At 44.7% G+C, this 20195-nt stretch overlaps 1 protein-coding gene across 1 annotated transcript; it reads left to right on the top strand.

Moving 5' to 3' along the window:
- Positions 1-12285: 12285 nt before the first annotated feature.
- LOC123053665 (uncharacterized) lies at positions 12286-19933 on the top strand. The gene is made up of 2 exons (XM_044477183.1): positions 12286-12586; positions 19552-19933. The coding sequence occupies exons 1-2, from the start codon at positions 12458-12460 to the stop codon at positions 19651-19653; spliced, it is 231 nt and encodes a 76-aa protein (XP_044333118.1). The 5' UTR covers positions 12286-12457; the 3' UTR covers positions 19654-19933.
- Positions 19934-20195: the final 262 nt, after the last annotated feature.

Raw genomic sequence — 20195 nt, 5'->3', positions numbered from 1 at the left:
ATTTCCGCCGCCCCCTCCTCGCCCCAATTTATAAGTCACGGTTTGAAACGTGGGGGAGTGGGATCGTTTGCGCTCGTCTTTCCCACTTCCCCGCAATAACTGCGCACGTACGTGCGCAATAACTGCCTTGAGAATGGCAACCGACTTGCGGACGCCACAATAAATCCGCGCGCGTGGGCCGATGGCGCGCGGCCGCGGGCCCCAGCGCGTCGCCCTGTCCCGTCACGCGCGTGGCCTGTCAGGCCCCTCCGGCTTCCGGGCGCCACGTGGCGCCCGCGCGAAGTCCAAAAGATTGCCTCAAGATTCGATGGATTCTTCGGTTTCCCGCCCCTGCCGAGGCGCCGCGATCCGGCTTCCGGAAGCCAGCACACAGTGGGTGTTGCCGGACCCGGCGGTTGATACGTCTCCAACGTATCTATGATTTTTGATTGTTCCATGCTATTATATTATCTGTTTTGGATGTTTAATGGGCTTTATTATACACTTTTATATTATTTTTGGGACTAACCTACTAACCCAAGGCCCAGTGCAAATTGCTGTTTTTTTGCCTATTTCAGTGTTTCGCAGAAAAGGAATATGAAACGGAGTCCAAACGGAATGGAACCTTCGGGAGAGTTATTTTTGGAACAAACGTGATCCAGAGGACTTGGAGTGGACGTCAAGAAAGAAGCGAGGAGGCCACAAGGCAGGGAGGCGTGTCTGCCCCTGGGCGCACCCCCACCCTCGTGGGCTCCTCGCAGCTCCACCAACCTACTTCTTCCTCCTATATATGCCCATATACCCCGAAACCAACCGGGAGCACCACGAAACCCTATTTCCACCGCTGCAACCTTCTGTACCCGTGAGATCCCATCTTGGGGCCTTTTCCGGCGCTCCGCCGGAGGGGTAATCGATCATGGAGGGCTTCTACATCAACACCATAGCCTCTCCGATGATGTGTGAGTAGTTTACCTTAGATCTTCGGGTCCATAGTTATTAGCTAGATGGCTTCTTCTCTCTCTTTGGATCTCAATACAAAGTTCTCCTCGATTTTCTTGGAGATCTATTTGATGTAACTCTTTTTTTGCGGTGTGTTTGTCGAGATCCGATGAATTGTGGGTTTATGATCAATATTGTCTATGAACAATATTTGAATCTCCTTTGAATTCTTTTATGTATGATTTGTTATCTTTGCAAGTCTCTTCGAATTATCAGTTTGGTTTGGCCTACTAGATTGATCTTTCTTACAATGGGAGAAGTGCTTAGCTTTGGGTTCAATCTTGCGTTGCTCGATCCCAGTGACAGTAGGGGAAACGACACGTATTGTATTGTTGCCATCGAGGACAAAAAGATGGGGTTTATATCATATTGCTTGAGTTTATCCCTCTACATCATGTCATCTTGCCTAATGCATTACTCTGTTCTTATGAACTTAATACTCTAGATGCATGCTGGATAGCGGTCGATGTGTGGAGTAATAGTAGTAGATGCAGAATCGTTTCGGTCTACTTGTCGCGGACGTGATGCCTATATACATGATCATGCCTAGATATTCTCATAACTATGCACTTTTCTATCAATTGCTCGACATTAATTTGTTCACCCACCGTAATACTTATGCTATCTTGAGAGAAGCCACTAGTGAAACCTATGGCACCCGGGTCTATTTTCCATCATATTAATCTTCTGTCAACTAGCTATTTTTGTCGCCGTTTATTTTGCAATCTTTACTTTTAATCCTTATCAGAAAAATACCAAAAAAATATCTTATCATCTTTATCAGATCTCACTTTTGCAAGTGGCCGTGAAGGGATTGACAACCCCTTTATCGCGTTGGTTGCAAGGTTCTTATTTGTTTGTGTAGGTATGAGGGACTTGCGTGTGGCCTCCTACTGGATTGATACCTTGGTTCTCAAAAACTGAGGGAAATACTTACGCTACTTTGCTGCATCACCCTTTCCTCTTCAAGGGAAAGCCAACGCATGCTCAAGAGGTAGCAACGGTCACAAAGTTCGCCTCCTCAAAGGGGAGAAACTGCGAAGGCCCTCCCATCCGAAGACGGCGGACCTTCACAGCTTCGGGGACTACTGTCGGGGGGATGAACCCCGGGCAGGCAACGGAACCCAGATCCTTTTCAAAAATGATGGGGCCAGCATCGCCCCTCAAGCCGGCACGTGCTTGGCTGGGTCGCCCAACCCGGCCAAGCCCCTCGACCCGGCCAAACTCTCCAACCCGGCCGGACTCCTCAACTCGACCCCAACAACCAACTCAAGACAGCCGAACCCGGCACACCAAGACTTCTCCAACAAGCCAGCTCCACCCTTGGCGCGTTCCTCAACCCGGCCACGGGTCAGTTCCCGTCCCATCCCAGCCGTATGATGGGACGAGTCTCCACCTACCGATGACCGAGGCAACAGTACCCCGCCCATGCCTCTGGTCAGCCGAGGCGTGGCAACAGTGCCCCACCTACGCGCTGATCAGGGCCGGCGTGGCAACAGTACAACCATCATCACCAATGACGCCAGCAAGCGGCTACCTGACGGAGCGCCACTGTAGCCGACTCAACCGGGCCACTCCCTGACGATCGACAAGATGACCAACAGTGCCCCCGTACCCGGCGGGCCCCACGCCCGGAGAACCCGGCGAGCCCTGACCCCCGGCGGGTCCCAGCATTGGCTTCCCGGACAATGACAATCCGGCCCCACGGCCTTGTAACATTACCCTTGTCCCCCTGGGGGTTGGCCTATAAGCCCCCCCAGGAGCCCTCATGCATACGGGCGATCGAACACAGAGGATCACTCACTCACACACACATAGCAAGCCACACCCAAGGAGAGGGAGCAGCCTAAGCCTCGGCCTGCCTTCCTTCCTCCTCCATACAGCTCTAGGAGCAACTCATCCATATGCTTTAAATGGATAAGAGAGATAGAGATATGGATTTTCCGCTCAGCTCAAATTGTATCCTTTTCCTTCTGCTTGGACACGAAGAGATATGAAATATTTGACTAAGACTGGATTTCATTCCACTTTGCTATTTCAACAACAACTTATGTTATCAACTATTTCATGTTTTCAAAGTTATTAATTGTCTCATACCCTATTTTTGATTTCTTCAAATTGTTGTAGTGTAGTATTGTGGTTTTTTAGTAAAGACCCCGACCTATAAATACTCACAGCCCGGCTCATACGGGCGGACAATATTCACCCAGAGCCCCGTTGCGACCGCAATGCTGTTCTTGAAGGACCTTACCTTAGAGCAAAAAAAGGGAATATACACATCAACTACACTCGGCAGGACTAGGGGTGTTATCTCTCCGGAGAGCCCCGAACCTGGGTATGTCTTGTGTCCCGTGCTCGCTCATGCCGACCTTGCCTCTGGAGCCCACCAGTGCCCTCGAGCCTCCTCCTATCTTTAGCCATTCCTTGGCATCTGCCGTGCACCCACCACGATAGTAATGGTGTGTCCGAACATCGTAACCGTACTTTATTAGATATGATGCGATCTATGGCGTCTCTTACCAATTTACCACTATCGTTTTGGGGTTATGCATTAGAGACAGCTGCATTCACGTTAAATAGGGCACCATCTAAATCCGTTGAGACGACACGGTATGAACTGTGGCTTAGCAAGAAACCTAAGTTGTCGTTTCTTAAAGTTTGGGGCTGCGATGCTTAAAAGCTTCAACCTGATAAGCTCGAACCCAAATCGGAGAAATGCGTCTTCATAGGATACCCAAAAGAAACTGTTGGGTACACCTTCTATCACAGATCCGAAGGCAAGATATTCGTTGCTAAGAATGGATCCTTTCTAGAGAAGGAGTTTCTCTCGAAAGAAGTGAGTGGGAGGAAAGTAGAACTTGATGAGGTAATTGTACCTTCTCCCAAATTGGAAAGTAGTTCATCACAGAAATCAATTCCAGTGATGCCTACACCAATTAGTGAGGAAGTTAATGATGATGAAACTTTAGATCAAGTTACTACCAAACCTCGTAGGTCAAACATAATATGTTCCGCACCAGAGTGGTGTGGTAATCCTATTCTGGGAGTCATGTTACTAGACCATGACGAACCTATGAACTATGAGGAAGCGATGATGAGCCCAGATTCCGCGAAATGGTTTGAGGCCATGAAATCTGAGATGGGATCCATGTACGAGAACAAAGTATGGACTTTGATTAACTTGCCCGATGATCGGTGAGCCATTGAGAATAAATGGATCTTCAAGAGGAAGACGGACGCTGATAGTAGTGTTACTATCTACAAAGCTCGAATTGTCGCAAAAGGTTTTCGACAAGTTCAAGGTGTTGACTACGATGAGTTTTTCTCACTCGTATCGATGAGAGTCTGTCTGAATCATGTTAGCAATTGCCGCATTTTATGAAATCTGGAAAGTGGATGTCAAAACTGTATTCCTTAAATGGATTTATTTAAGAAGAGTTGTATATGATGCAACCAGAAGGTTTTGTCAATCCTAAAGGTGCTGACAAAATGTGCAAGCTCTAGCGATCCATCTATGGACTGGTGCAAGCATCTCGGAGTTGGAATATACGCTTTGATGAGTTGATCAAAGTATATAGTTTTATACAGACTTGCGGTGAAGCCTGTATTTACAAAAGGTGAGTGGGAGCAATACAACCTTTCTGATAAGTATATGTGAATGACATGTTGTTGATCAGAAATAATGTAGAATTTTCTGGAAAGCTTAAAGGAGTATTTGAAAGGAGTTTTTCAAAGAAAGACCTCGGTGAAGCTGCTTACATATTGAGCATCAAGATCTATAGAGATAGATCAAGACGCTTGATAAGATTTTTTCAATGAGTATATACCTTGACAAGATTTTGAAGTAGTTCAAAATGGGACAGTTAAAGAAGGAGTTCTTGCCTGTGTTGCAAGGTGTGAAGTTGAGTAAGACTCAAAGCCCGACCACGGCAGAAGATAGAGAGAGAATGAAAGTCATTCCCTATGCCTCAGCCATAGGTTCTATAAAGTATGCCATGATGTGTACCAGACCTATTGTATACCCTGCCCTGAGTTTGGCAAGGGAGTACAATAGTGATCTAGGGGTAGATCACTGGACATTGGTCAAAATTATCCTTAGAGGACTAAGGAAATATTTCACGGTTATGGAGGTGATAAAGAGTTCGTCGTAAAGAGTTACGTCGATACAAGCTTTGACACCGATCTGGATGACTCTGAGTCTCGATCTGGATACATATTGAAAGTGGGAGCATTTAGCTAGAGTAGCTCCGTGTAGAGCATTGTAGACATAGAAATTTGCAAAATACATACGGATCTGAATGTGGCAGCCCCATTGACTAAACCTCTCTCACAAGCAAAACATGATCACACCTTAGTACTCTTTGGGTGTTAATCACATAGCGATGTGAACTAGATTATTGACTCTAGTAAACCCTTTGAGTGTTGGCCGCATGGCAATGTGAACCATGGGTGTTAATCACATGGTGATGTGAACTATTGGTGTTAAATCACATGGCGATGTGAACTAGATTATTGACTCTAGTGCAAGTGGGAGACTGAAGGAAATATGCCCTACAGGCAATAATAAAGTTATTATTTATTTCCTTATTTCATGATAAATGTTTATTATTCATGCTATAATTGTATAACCGGAAACTTAGTACAGGTGTGAATACATAGACAAAACATAAGTCCCTAGTATGCCTCTACTTGACTAGCTCGTTTGTCAAAGATGGTTATGTTTCCTAACCATAGACATGTGTTGTCATTTGATGAACGGGATCACATCATTAGGAGAATGATGTGATGGACAAGACCCATCCGTTAGCTTGGCATAATGATCGTTTAGTTTTATTGCTATTCCTTTCTTCATGACTTATACATGTTCCTCTGACTATGAGATTATGCAACTCCCGAATACCGGAGGAACACCTTGTGTACTATCAAACGTCACAACGTAACTGGGTGATTATAAATATGCTCTAAAGGTGTCTCCAAAGGTGTTTGTTGAGTTGGCATAGATCAAGATTAGGATTTGTCACTCCGTGTATCAGAGAGGTATCTCTGGGCCCTCTCGGTAATGCACATCGTTATAAGCCTTGCAAGCAATGTGACTAATGAGTTAGTTGCGGGATGATGCATTACGGAATGAGTAAAGAGACTTGCCGGTAACGAGATTGAACTAGGTATGATGATACGGACAATCGAATCTCGGGCAAGTAACATACCGATGACAAAGGGAACAACGTATGTTGTTATGCGGTTTGACCGATAAAGATCTTCGTAGAATATGTAGGAGCCAATATGAGCATCCAGGTTCCGCTATTGGTTATTGATCGGAGATGTGTCTCGGTCATGTCTACATAGTTCTCGAACCCGTAGGGTCCGCACGCTTAACGTTCGATAACGATTTGTATTATGAGTTACGTGATTTGATGATCGAAGTTTGTTCGGAGTCCCGGATGAGATCACGGACATGACGAGGAGTCTCGAAATGGTCGAGAGGTAAAGATCGATATATTGGAAGGCTATATTCGGACATCGGAAAGGTTTCGAGTGATTCGGGTAATTTTCGGAGTACCGGAGAGTTACGGGAATTCGCCGGGGGAAGTAGTGGGCCTTAATGGGCCATACGGGAAAGTAGAGAAGGGCCTCAAGGGGTGGCCGCGCGTCCCCCATGGGCTGGTCCGAATTGGACTAGGAGGGGGCGGCGCCCCCCTCCTTCCTTCTCCCCTCTTCCTCCTTCCCTTCCTTCTCCTAGTTGGAATAGGAAAGGGGGGGGGCGAATCCTACTTGGACTGGGAGTCCAAGTAGGACTCCCCTTTTTGGCGCGCCCCCTCTAGGGTCAGCCTCCTCTTCCCCCTCCTTTATATACGTGAGAGAGGGGCACCCCAAAGACACACAAGTTGATCTTTAGCCGTGTGCGGTGTCCCCCTCCACAGTTTTCCACCTCGGTCATATTATCGTAGTGCTTAGGCGAAGCCCTGCGCCGGTAATTTCATCATCACCGTCACCACGCCATCATGCCGACGAAACTCTCCCTCGGCCTCAGCTGGATCTAGAGTTCGAGGGATGTCACCGAGATGAACATGTGCAGATCGCGGAGGTGTCGTGCGTTCGGTACTTGATCGGTTGGATCGCGAAGACGTTCGACTACATCAACCGCGTTACTGAACGCTTCCGCTTTCGGTCTACGAGGGTACATGGACACACTCTCCCCGCTCGTTGCTATGCTTCTCCTAGATAGATCTTGCGTGATCGTATGCAATTTTTTTGAAATACTACGTTCCCCAACATGAATATCATCATAACTATGCGCTTTTCTATCAATTGCCCAACGGTAATTTGTCTACCCATCGTATGCTATTTTTATGAGAGAGAAGCCTCTAGTGAAAACTATGGCCCTCGGGTCTATTTTAATCATATTACAAAAACCAAAAATACCTTGCCACAATTTTCTTTTTTTATTTTACTTTGTAATTTATCTATCTACCATTACCAGATTTAATCCTTGCAATTGACGGGTACAAGTGGATTGACAACCCTCTTGCCCGCGTTGGGTGTAAGTATTTGCTCTTGTATGTGTGCAGGTACTGTTTACTAGGCGTTTGCGTGAGTCTTCTATTGGTTAGATAACCTTGATTCTCTGCTGCGAGAAATACTATCCGCTACTATATTGCTTCACCCTGATACATCCATTTTGCATCATGTTTTCCTACTGTTATTTATATTGTTTTTATCCATAATAATGCTTTTTGGAGTAATTCTAATGCCTTTTCTCTCATAATATGCAAGGTTCACACAAAGAGGAAGAATTCCGGCAGCTGGAAATCTGGACCTGAAAAGGCTACGGCAGGCCACCTATTCTGCACAACTCCAAATGAGCTGAAACTTCACGAGGAATTTTTTATGGAATATATGAAAAATACTGGAGCAAATAACTATCGGAGGGGGGCCACCTGGTGAGAACAAGACACCAGGGCGTGCCAGGCCCCCCAGGCGCACCCTGGTGGGTTGTGCTCAGCCCAGCCCACCTCTGGTACCCATCTTCTGGTATATAAGTCATTTTGACCTAGAAAAAAAATAAGAAGAGGACTTTCGGGACGGAGCGACGCCGTCTCGAGGTGGAACTTGGGCAGGAGAACTTTTGCCCTCCGTCGGAGCGATTCCGCCGGGGAACTTCCCTCCCAGAGGGGGAAATCATCGTCATCATCATCACCAACAACTCTCCCATCTTGGGGAGGGCAATCTCCATCAACATCTTCAACATCACCATCTCCTCTCAAACCCTAGTTCATCTCTTGTGTTCAATCTTTGTACCGGAACTATAGATTGGTACTTGTATGTGACTAGTAGTGTTGATTACATCTTGTAGTTGATTACTATATGGTTTATTTGGTGGAAGATTATATGTTCAAATCCAATATGCTATTTAATACCCCTCTGATCTTGAGAATGATTATCATTTGTGTGTAGTTACTTTTGTTCTTGAGGTCACGGGAGAAATCTTGTTGCAAGTAATCATGTGAACTTGATATGTGTTCGATATTTTGATGGTATGTATGTTGTGATTCCCTTAGTGGTGTCATGTGAACACCGACTACATGACACTTCACCATATTTGGGCCTAAGGCAATGCATTGTGGAGTAGTTATTAGATGATGGGTTGCGAGAGTGACAGAAGCTTAAACCCTAGTTTATGCGCTATTCCGTAAGGGACTGATTTGGATCCAAAAGTTTAATGCTATGGTTAGAATTTATTCTTAATACTTTTCTCGTAGTTGCAGATGCTTGCGAGGGGGTTAATCATAAGTAGGAGGTTTGTTCAAGTAAGAATAGCACCTAAGCACCGGTCCACCCACATATCAAATTATCAAAGTAGCGAACACGAATCAAACCAACATGATGAAAGTGACTAGATGAAATTCTCATGTGCCCTCAAGAACGCTTTGCTTATTATAAGTGACCATTTTGGCCTGTCCTTTGCCTCAAAAGGATTGGGCTACCTTGCTGCACTTTTGTTACCATTACCGTTGCTTGCTCATTACAAATTATCTTGCTATCAAACTACTCGTTACTTATAATTTCAGTGCTTGCAGAGAATACCTTGCTGAAAACCGCTTGTCATTTCCTTCTGCTCCTCGTTGGGTTCGACACTCTTACTTATCGAAAGGACTACGATTGACCCCCTATACTTGTGGGTCATCACACCCTTCCTCTTCGGGGGAAATCCCAACGCGGCTCACAAGTAGCAAGCCTCACCCCCCCCGATTAAATTCCATCCTGCACATTGCGTGTTTTATCACGCTCTGCGAAGCCTTTCTCCGTGCAGAGCCTCATTTCGGCTTGTTGAGGAAGTATTTCTGCGTGAAGCTCTAGATGAACGTAGACAAGACCTCGGCACGGGGTGGAGCCGCCATCAACAAGCATGTCGGATCTGATTACCTATGTGGGGAGTTCTAGGAAACCAACAAGAAATGGCAGGAGGAGTGGTTTGATACGTCTCAAACATATTTATCAATTTTGATTGTTCATGCTATATTTATACCATTTTGGTGTAGTTTTGGCATGAATTTATATTATTTTTATGGACTAACCTATTAATTCGGTGCCCAACGCCAGTTATTGTTTTCTACTGCTTTGGGTCATTGCAGAAAAAACTATTTTATCGGACTAAAAAATCCAATAAACTATGGAAGATTTACATCTAGAAGGACCCAGGAGCAACCGATAAAGATCAGGGGGCACATAGGGGCCACATGCGCCACACACCAGGGGGGTGGCCCTATCGTGTGGCCTCTCCGGTCCTCTGATCCATTGCCTCTTGGTCAATGTGCCTTTATGTACCTTTGAAACCCCTCAGGATATTCACGCCCGAATTTGTACGTTGCCGCACAACTCTGTTTCTTCATGATCCAATCTGGAAGCCTTTTTTAGAACTCTGTCAGAGGAGGAATTCTTCACGGTGACCATTTCCATCAACTTGAAGCCCATCAGGATCGCCCATGAGTAATTTCCTTTGGACTAGGGGTGTAGCACTAGCTAGAGGGTTCTCTCTCTCTCTCTCTCTCTCTCTCTCTCCATTGCCTCTCAATACAAAGATCACATGAGCTGCCCTACATGATTGTGATCCATCTGTAATCTTCTAGTGTGTTTGCTGGGATATGATGAATATGATCAGATTTTTTATGAATTCTCTTGAGATCTATTTGGTTCTTTTGCCGCACAATTCTTATTCATATATGCTCTTTGATCTATTCTCTTTCTTTGTTGAAGTTTGGGGCTTGATCTTCACATGAAGTTGTGTATGCAAGTTGAGTTCAACCGTGCAAGTAAGCTACCGCAGTGACAGAAAGTGGAAAAGGCTTGTATTTGGGTCGTTGCCGCTAGGGATAAAAAGATGGTTGCATAATTGTTCTTTGAATGCAGGCTGAAGATAATATATTATCTACTTCATGTCACCGTACTCATTGTAATACTCTGTTTTTTAACTTCATACTTTAATATGCATGCTGGATAGCGGTTTTCGGTGGAGTATTAGTTATAGATGTAGTTGAATAACGATGTATAGATTTTACGGACGTGATGCTCATATGTTAATTATGCCACAAATAGTCATGCTCATAAATACTATAATTTAATCACTGTCCCACTATGATCTATTACCACACCATGTTTTCTTTTGGAGAGAGATCTTTAGTGAACCCATTGATCCCTGTCCATTTTCGTCTATAACGCTTTCAACCTCAATCAACGTTCTTTTAGTTTCTTGATTTTACATTCTTGCTTATTTCCATGAACTCTTTCCAACTTGCATTTAATTCCTTTGTAACCAGCAAAGCTAGTGAGATTGAAAACCTCGCTAGTCCCGTTGGGGCACAAGGAAGTTTTTTTTGTGTGTGAACGTGCTGATCATTGGTTGTGCCGCTTAGCTCCTGTTGGGTTGATAAACCTTGATGTCACTTAAGAAAAAGTGTTGCTTGCTACAAACCCTTGAAATTGGGTCCCCAACAACTTCCTAGTAGACAAGAAGCATTGTTCTACATCACGGATGTGGAACTGGAAGACCCTCCTCGGGCTGGGATAGTCACACCATTTAGCCCGGCTCCCCCGGCCAAGCATCATTCCTAGAGTCCCAGGAACAACTCACCCATGTCATCCGCAACTGAGAGGCTTCACCGTAGGGTGCATGGGCTTGTGCAATCCGCGTCACCCTATGATGTTGAAGGCGATGAAGGAGTTGATGACGCTAATACCTGACCCAGCCAAAGGCATTATGTCAGTGGGCATACTACGGTGGGCGATGGATGAGGTCGAGTCTAACGATCTTGGTCAGAGAGCCAAATGAGTTAAGTACAGGTTTGTCAAGGTTCCACATGACCAACCGGCCATCGAAGTGGTGCCGACCACCATCATTCTAGAGGACGAGGAGGAGGAGGAGATGGTGGATGATGCGGTCGAGTCTGAGGACGGTGGCAATGTCGAAGCGATGAAGATGGTGGTCAGGGTGCTAGAGCCAGTCAATCGTACACTACCCATGGAGGTGGATGACTACAAGCCTCAAGGACTATCAGTGCTCCAAAAGTTTCCAGACTCGCCACGGCTAGGATGTAGTGCCCGTTGGGATGGTTTTGAATGGATGGCTCAATGTACCCCACCCCCTTTAGTGAAAATTGTACTGTTCGAACTGCTCAAATCTCTAGTCGGATATGCCTAAGTCGAATACCAAATTGAGCCCGATAGGTAGATTGGATGCCAAGTCCATGATTTGTAAATCGAATGCGGGCGTGGTATGAATCTTCATCAGGGATAAAGGGTTTACCGGCATTGCCGAGCGCCAGCCCGTGAGGTGGTGAAGCCGGTGCTCGTCTTCCAGTTCTTCCCTCCAATGCTTGCAGCCGCCTCTTTGTCCTGATCTTGCGCTCACCATCGTCGGTGTGAGAGTGGAGAGATGGAAGAGTGAGAGGTGAGAGAAGGGTGAGGGGAGTTATGAGGGCGCTTCGGGAAGCAACGCGACATCTCAAGCGTGGCTCCTCGCGTGCAGCCTTCAACATCCACGTGCCTCGAGTTGCATCTCTCGGGCCTGGCTAGGAAAAAACGGCCGATTCGAGTGTTCCTACTCAGCCAGACCCGGAGGTGCTTTAAACATCATGCTGGCCAAGATTTAGGTGCAAGACAAGCAACCAAACGAGCCAAAACTACATCATGCAGGTCTGGTTGGACCTAATGCAGGATACCAAACACGTCACAAGCTTCCCGTGCGGTCATGTGAGGTGCTCTGAATCCCTAAAAAAATCCCAAAAAAAAACCCCGAGGTGCTCTGAAAATTTTGCAAAAGGACCCTTCGGAAATCCCTTAATTACGCGCAGAAATCTCCCCCAAAACGAGAGCAAGGAACGCCCCTATCTACTGTGTGCGTGTCGTCGCCATTGCCACCGCTCGAGAGATTCCTGAGATTGGAAAGAGGGAAGGGAAGTGAGAGAGGGTGGAGGCCACGGCCATGTCGTCGTTGGGGACGTCCAAGGGGATCCTCGAGATCGCCAAGTTCGGGGTGTACGTCGCCGTCCCCGTGACCCTCACCTACCTCGTCGCCACCGACTCCAAGGCCATCAAGAAGCTCATGGGCCTCGTAAGGATTCCTTCCCGCTGTTCTCCCATTCGGTTCAGTTAGATCAAGGATGGATCGATAACGTCGCCTAGTTTTTAGGCCCTGACATCCTGCTGCGGAATTGAGGGGGATAAAATACTACTCCCTCCGTTCACCATTATAAGCTGTTTTAACTTTTTTTCTGATACGGCAATTTAGTGTGTTCACTCATTTCAGCCCTTATGTAGTCCATAACGAAATATCCAAAACATCTTATATTTGTGAACGGAGAGAGTATTATTTAGATGGTTAGTTTGTCATATTATTGCTTGTAGTGTGGTTCTTGACCATGAGCTAGAGTTTAGGACAAAGTAGGCAGAGTTGGCTCTGTAATTTGTGCATTTAAGAAAGCTTAGGCTCTCACCTGTGTTAAGCACTTCACGGCTGCTAGGTTTGTATCTGCAAAAGGAGAATCTGTTGATAGGTAAAGGGTATAGCTGCACTATCTTTGCACGCTAGTTGAATTACTGCTAATAGTGTTGATTCATGACCCATAAGATGAGACGGTCCATTATTCGTTGATAAGAGACTTCAGAACTCTGCTGAGAAAAACACTCGAGGCCTTCTTTGGCGGCACTCTCCTCTCTAGCTTCACCAAATCCTTTGGTATCTCTCTGTAATCAGTATATCGTCGTGATACAAGGAATGCAGGAAGCAAGACTTGTTACTGAGTAGGTAAAATTCATGGGCTTTAAGAATAACAAGAAGGCTTAGGCGCTCTGCTAGATTAGTAGCTGCTAGAAATATTTTTGTTCATTTGTAAAGCATAGAGAAGATGAATGTCTTTACCTGTTTGGATCACGAGCTGAATTAGAGGCTTATATCAGTATAGTAAGCATGTACGTGCAACGCACGTCTTCATCAATACACAATACACATAAAATTGGTGTGAGTATAAATGGAATGCAAATGATCCCTTCGTCTCTAAAGAAAGTGTGTGTGTTGAGGGGGAGGAGGGTAGCACATCATTCATCGTATTTAACTTCATACTCATACAACAAATATAGGAAGGATCGAAACATAAACCAACTCACACAGAAAATAAGCTTAGCGCTTACTTTATCCGCCTGTTCTTGGCTTTTTTTTTGCACCTTCTTTGTCTTGGTTGTCGAGAGGGTCACAATCATCTCCGTATTAGCAGCTGGCTGCACCATGTGTTTTGTTTGACAGGCTAGGGTGTTGTATCAATGGACATTGTAGGAGTAGTTCTCTCCTTGATGAACTGAACCTTGGCATCTGTTGACTGTTGTCGCCGAATTGCTTGATAGAAAAAACAATTGTTCAATTGTTCTTCTTTAGATTGCACCATTAAATTAGTTGTGCTATTTCACAATTAATTTTCATCCAGTTTCTTGATATCAAAACATAACTATATCTACTTAGAAAAAATAGGATATCACCCTACCATGGTAAACAACGGACTCCACAGCTAGTAAGTCCTAGGTTGTCATAGGCGAAATATTTCCTTCTTCAAAATTCTCGCAAGGCACCATAAGTGAAATCATGCTGGAAAAACTGGCTTGAGAGCTCAACTAATTGTGCCTTTGATAAAGTGCAAAACATAGAGATACAAAGGGCAATTTGAGAAACATTATGTCCTTTCCACACAACTCCATAGTTCTTTTTTAGATCGTAACTCCATAATTTTTTTAGATCATAACTCCATAGTCCCATAACAACATAAACACAATTCCCATAGTAGGCAAGTTGTGTATTAAGATACTAAGACTACCACTCAGTTTACCGCCCAGTCTTTTGACAAATTTCAACCAGGGGTTCGCTCCGATAGGCCCATCAGTTTGTCATATGTATGCTGGCCTCGACTTGCTTCATAGTTAACAGGGCCCAGACTTCGGTTTCTTGATCGTCCATCCCGATGGGTGCCTGTCTCTGTCTGTACGTATTCTACTTATTGGGACATGAAGCCTTCTTCTTCTTGGGACAAGGAAGTATAAGCTCAATGCAAATAAATAATGCATACCCCCAAGCACAAGAACCATGAAGAGGAATTGCCCCTTCTTCATCTTTGCACTGTAAGGTTGCTCCACCTTGCTGCAGAAGCTGAGCACATAGTAAAAGGTTCAGAAAGACAGAGAAAAATATTCAAGATAGCATTGCAAACCTGCACACAAGGTACACAGCCATATAAGCATGCCAGGTGAAGCACAGTACCTCATCAGAAGGCATGCAATTCGGCTGCTGTAGCCCGATACCTGCCACCGCCTAATACTCTCGTCAGTTTTTTGTCGGGCCTAGGGATCATAACTATTGCAATTTCATTATTCGATATGCCTTTAACATTACAGAAAAGCAAAACAAAAAGAACTCTGCAGGAGCACATGCTACATGCCAATATGATTTTTGCCTTAACTTGAAAGGAATGGTAGAAGCAAACAGTTCTCCAGTCAGTTTTTATTTTCTTTGAATAAGTACTTATAAATTCTAACACTTTTTTGCTAGCAATAGAACATCATGTCTTACAAAGAAGCTTTGTTTTCTATGCCACCCACCATGGAACATATATCAACCAGTTAAAAATTAATGCACCTTTGCTTCTAAGTAAGACATAGGAATAGTGTTTGTTTGGTGCAAGGGCAAACGGCTAAGAACCGCATATCAAAATCAAGTAAGGCTTAAAAAATGTCAGCACAATGCCTTCTGCTTTAGCATAACCTGATGAATACGAAATAAAAAACCTTCTCAAAATGTGAAAAGCAGCAAATTGGAGCATTTCAGAAGCATATTTCTGTTTGACTCAAATGACATGTGAACAATGCCTAAATTCATAGAAGATAATTGCCAAGTTTGGGTGCCAATTTAATTCATACCCAAACCTTGCAATAAGGTACAGACCATCAGAACCTCATCATTCCCATACCACAAACACCTCACAGTTCACATGCGTCAGAGCTGAAGCCAGTTTATTCAACAACAGTGAAGGCACTAATCGGCGACTAATCCGCTCACCCTCCTGCAGGAAGTTGAAAAGCATGTAGTTAAAACGTGTTGTTTGTTCTGCAATCAAATTTAGATGGAGTACTCTTCACTTGCATAGATACAACAACTCTGATCTCTAAAACCTCACCACAATAGCAGGGATCTGGATAAAATGGAGGCAAAACTTGAATTCAACCTAGGTGACGTGGGCGCTCTCCTGACTTATACGTGGTGTCGAGCCATGCCATGTACGTTGTTACATCCAAACTGTAGTTAGTTTTCAGTTCTTCTGTATCAGTCTGACAACATTAAGATAAGCCAGATCATCATGACACATTGTCAGAGAGACAGAGACCATGTTCTCATGATGAATTCAGAAATGCCGATGTGAATAATTATTAGCAGTTTCATAGTTATATAATGTGTGAAGTAGATCAGATATAGGAAACTTAATAAGAAAAATGCTTGTATCAGAAGAGTTTATGTTATTTCTCCCTGATAACTGTGAGTTTGGTGAACCAATATATCTGGTTTGTGTTGCTCAGTCTAATTCTGCACACGCTTACATAAATTGGGTGAGCCAAAAACAATGGTGAATTGGTGAGCAACATTCTTAAACAATATGAGCCTCAACCTTGATGAGGCGTCGGAACAGTGATTTTCAAAATATAACTCTACATAATGTACAATGTCACTGAAGAATTGCAGTTTCCATTTCTCTCTCTCACAGCATGCATGTTCATTCAGCATGACATGGGTACAATATGGATAACTCAAAAAACAAACTAAGAATTTCAAAATGATGTGAAGAAAAAATTGGTCAGAACTGCAAAAGGAGGTGATCTCAAAGTTATTTTACACTAACCACTCACCCTCTTAACATCAGGTAAGGTAATCAACTAACAGACTTGCCAAATTAACACTTATGTATCTTTTATAAATGAAAACAGTAGTACTTTCTCGTATCAGATGACACTTTTATCTGACTTGCCGGCTAGCTGGACAGACAAAACATCAACAGTTAGTTTTTTGTTCTTCTGTATTAGTCTGACAACATTAAGAAACATAAAGTGCAAAAGAAATAAATTCAGTTTTTCTGTTGTGTGAGAATAAGGAAAGAACAGAGAAACAATAAAGCTATTCTTGCCTTGCTGATCTGAAACCCCATTTCTTCAGTGTTTAACATGGAGGCAACAAACCTGTGATTAAACGTTTTCTCATCCAGTCTATGTTGCCCATCGAAAAAAATTAGGATTGAACAAATGATTTGTACAACTATCACTGGGATTAGAAGACAATTGTTATAGATCTTTTTTTGCACAGGCAAATGCTCAAGAGCTCAGAAAACAGAACAGTAGTATTCCTCAAAAGCTTAGAAAAATGCTACATTAGGACTGAAGCATTAAAATAAAAGAGGCTCACCTGGCATAAAATTCACAAACCTCTGCTATCAAGGCTGCTTATTCTACCAACTTCCTGTGTAGAAGAAATAAAAAAGTTTGATACGAGGAAACTTTCAATGAAAATGTTCACATGATATGTTTACGGAAATCACATGGCCAAAATAAATCTCAGCTTTCTTACATGACCAAGAATAGTCTTAAATCAATGCTTCAGTAGTAATTCACTGAAAAATAACATATCTAGAAACAACATGAAGGAGAGGAGTTTATCCAGGACTACATCATATAGATTACCTTGATTCACCTCACATGCAGCCTGCTTGGATCTCTTATCAAACGCCCTTGTCGACATGACACATAAAAGATCTTCAGAAACAACATGAGAGAGAGAGGTGGTTAAGTTAGCAAATGGTAATAAGAAGGGTAAATGAAGAATCGACGTCTAGAATCAATGTAGACGATATGCAGCAGCACCAAGAATCGGTGTCCAGAATCAATATAGACGGTCTGCAGCTGCACCAATCGTTTAGACAAGTCTGTATCCAATTAGGAGCCATATTTAACATTACAATCAACACAATCAAAAAAGGAACTTGGGAATCCGCTTGTCCGAACAGGTAGGATGAGATGATCGATCTCATATATCAGCTATATGTGCAACCAAAAGATTCGATGGTTGCAGGTCTTGATAACTATGAGAGAGTCTAGGATTCTTGTCTGAATTTTGTTTTGCAATCGAGTGCCTAAGGTTTGAAGCCCTGAATGAAAGATAAGCACTAAAACAGACTGATCTAAGCAATAGAAAAAACAAACAATTAAGTTTCGTCCGACGAAGAGCTGCAGCACGACAATAGAGCGGATGTCAAAATCCAAACCTCAACTTTGCATCACCGAGAAGAGTACGGAGATCTTCTTGTCCAGGAAGCTCGTCCTCGTGCACCATCACTTCCTCTCTGGACAGAACAAATTAATTCAGCAAGTGAGTGATCCTAAAAGATTAACACCACAATCTTTGAGGCAATAACACAAGCACCTGGTGCAGTGGAGAGTGGTGTGCGCGTGGGTCGCCTGCTCGTGGAGGTGCTGAAAAGGCCAATGGGGAGCGCGCCGGTGCTGCGTGGGGGCAGCGGGGAGGTCCGGCGAGGGGAGCAGGGAGGGAGGCGATGAGGCCCGGCGATGTCGGCATCTGTGAGGCTGTTGGCGATGTTGGTTGGGAAGGGACGCGACGTGCGGGCAGCAATGGGGTGCTGGACGGCTGTTGGAGGTGGATGGCGAGGCTCCGGCCGTGGTTCTTCGGGGACCCTTCGGTCGGCCAGCGACGGATCTGGCGACCTGGTCTCCCGCATCCATGGAGGCCACCATGCAGAGGACGGCATCGATGGGCCACTCCCTAGACCTCTCGGTGCCCGGCGCCATCAGGAGTAGGGGCAGCGACCGGAGCAGCCGTCGGCCAATGCGCCGCGAAGCACAAAGGGGCCTGGGTCCCCGAGCGGACGGCCTCTGCCCTCTCATCACACGGGATGTTAGCGCTAATTACACGGCATGGATCCCTTGTTGCTACTCTTGCGGAGCGTGGGAGTGGCGGCGGCCGGCGCGGGAGGCGGGGGCGGCGAGAAGAATGAGGATGGCACGGATTGGACACGGTGGCAGCGGCAAATGCGTTTGATGAGGGACCGCGTAGTACAGGAGGGGGAGCCGATCTCAGTCTTGGCATCGCCGCTAGGGCGTCGGAGGGGCCAGAGGATTGGGGCGGGGGCGGTTCGCGAGGATGACCCAGGCCATGCGCGAGACGTGCAAGCGAGGGCCGTGCGCGTGGGGGTCATGTAAAGCGAGGGTTGATTTTTTTCCTTGAGCGGTAGGGCCACTGGTAGAGTTGGGTCAGTGCTAATTGCAATTAACACTAAAGATTGGGTGAATTTAGGCTGTTGGATTTGCTCTATGGATGGATAAGATGGATTTGGATCTCCGCACTTCGTGCTTTTATAGGGGTAGTAGATAGATAGATGTGGTGAATGATGGTGTGTCCTTGGAAGTGCTGGTGTCGAGTTTGTTATAGTAAACTAAAAATAACGCTTCATTACATGCATTGCATACTTTTTTTGATGGGGACTCTATGATGGTGCCGACTAACACCGGATGCCTTCTTTGATGTCACCTCTTTCTAGTTTAAAAAACAAATCATGTAGTCAGTTCGCCCTAGTGGTATGAAAGAATTGAGCAAACAAGGGTTATGTTGTCAAGCAAGTCAGTTCAATCATCTTATTTGTTTATGTGCCGGTGGCAATTTGCTCTATTTGTAGGCAACATGGTGATCTTGCTTGTGTTGGTGGCAATTTGCCTTATTTGTAGGCAAAGGCGGTGATCTTTATTTGCACGCATCTGCATTTGCTAATATGTGGTTCCTCAACACGTATAAGTTCATAATATTTTTTATGGTGGTCATACTTCCTACAGCTGTTTCTTGTTCTGTTGCATCAGGAAGTTATCAGAAGCAAACCTTGTTAGCCATGTGCTTTCATGTATCCCTTTTTGTACATTCCCTCCCTTTCCTTCCTTTTGGCGCTTTACAAAAGCTTGAATTTGTACTCTGTTTTGCTCCTATTGCAGCGTCCTTATGTGGTTTACCCTCCAGAAGGCCCACGACCACCACCGCCCGAAGAACTTCGTGAAAGGGCTCGGGAGATAGCTCGCAGCAGAAGGCAAGAATAAACAGGTGGACCATGGTTGCTCCATATAGTTTGTACTCAGATAATCTTCTGCATGATACTACGATCCGCCCAAAAGATTCATGAAACTGGGGCACAAAAACTTCGACTATCAGACATGCTGTCATGGGTGTATGGTTGTCAAATAACATGATTTCACTTTGGAAGAAACCCACTTGACTCCGGTTATTCTGTTGTGGTGTTTCTGGTTGTTGATGTAAAATTATGAGATGTTTGTGAGTTGCGACGAAGAGTAATAAACAGGTTTCACCCGTCTTATGATCCGTTTGATTGCTGACGCCATTTCTTACATCATCATCATCTCTATCATGCTGTGTTTTTTTATGTGAACATGATTTATCCAATTTGACCTGTGTACTGATGAACAGTACGATTGAAACTCAAATGAAAGTAGGCCAAACAATAAAGGCGAAGTATCCAGTGAAAACAGGTACTCAGTGAAAATCTGAAAATTCTCACATGGTCCATCAGATATATAATGAACGGCACCGATCAAAGGTGGGATCTCTAACTATCCACTTAAAC

The sequence above is a fragment of the Triticum aestivum genome, chromosome 2D, assembly GCF_018294505.1.
Source record: "Triticum aestivum cultivar Chinese Spring chromosome 2D, IWGSC CS RefSeq v2.1, whole genome shotgun sequence".
NCBI classification, from domain to species: domain Eukaryota; kingdom Viridiplantae; phylum Streptophyta; class Magnoliopsida; order Poales; family Poaceae; genus Triticum; species Triticum aestivum.
The sequence above is the reverse complement of the archived record's forward strand: the minus strand, read 5'-3'. Positions and strand labels throughout refer to the sequence as shown.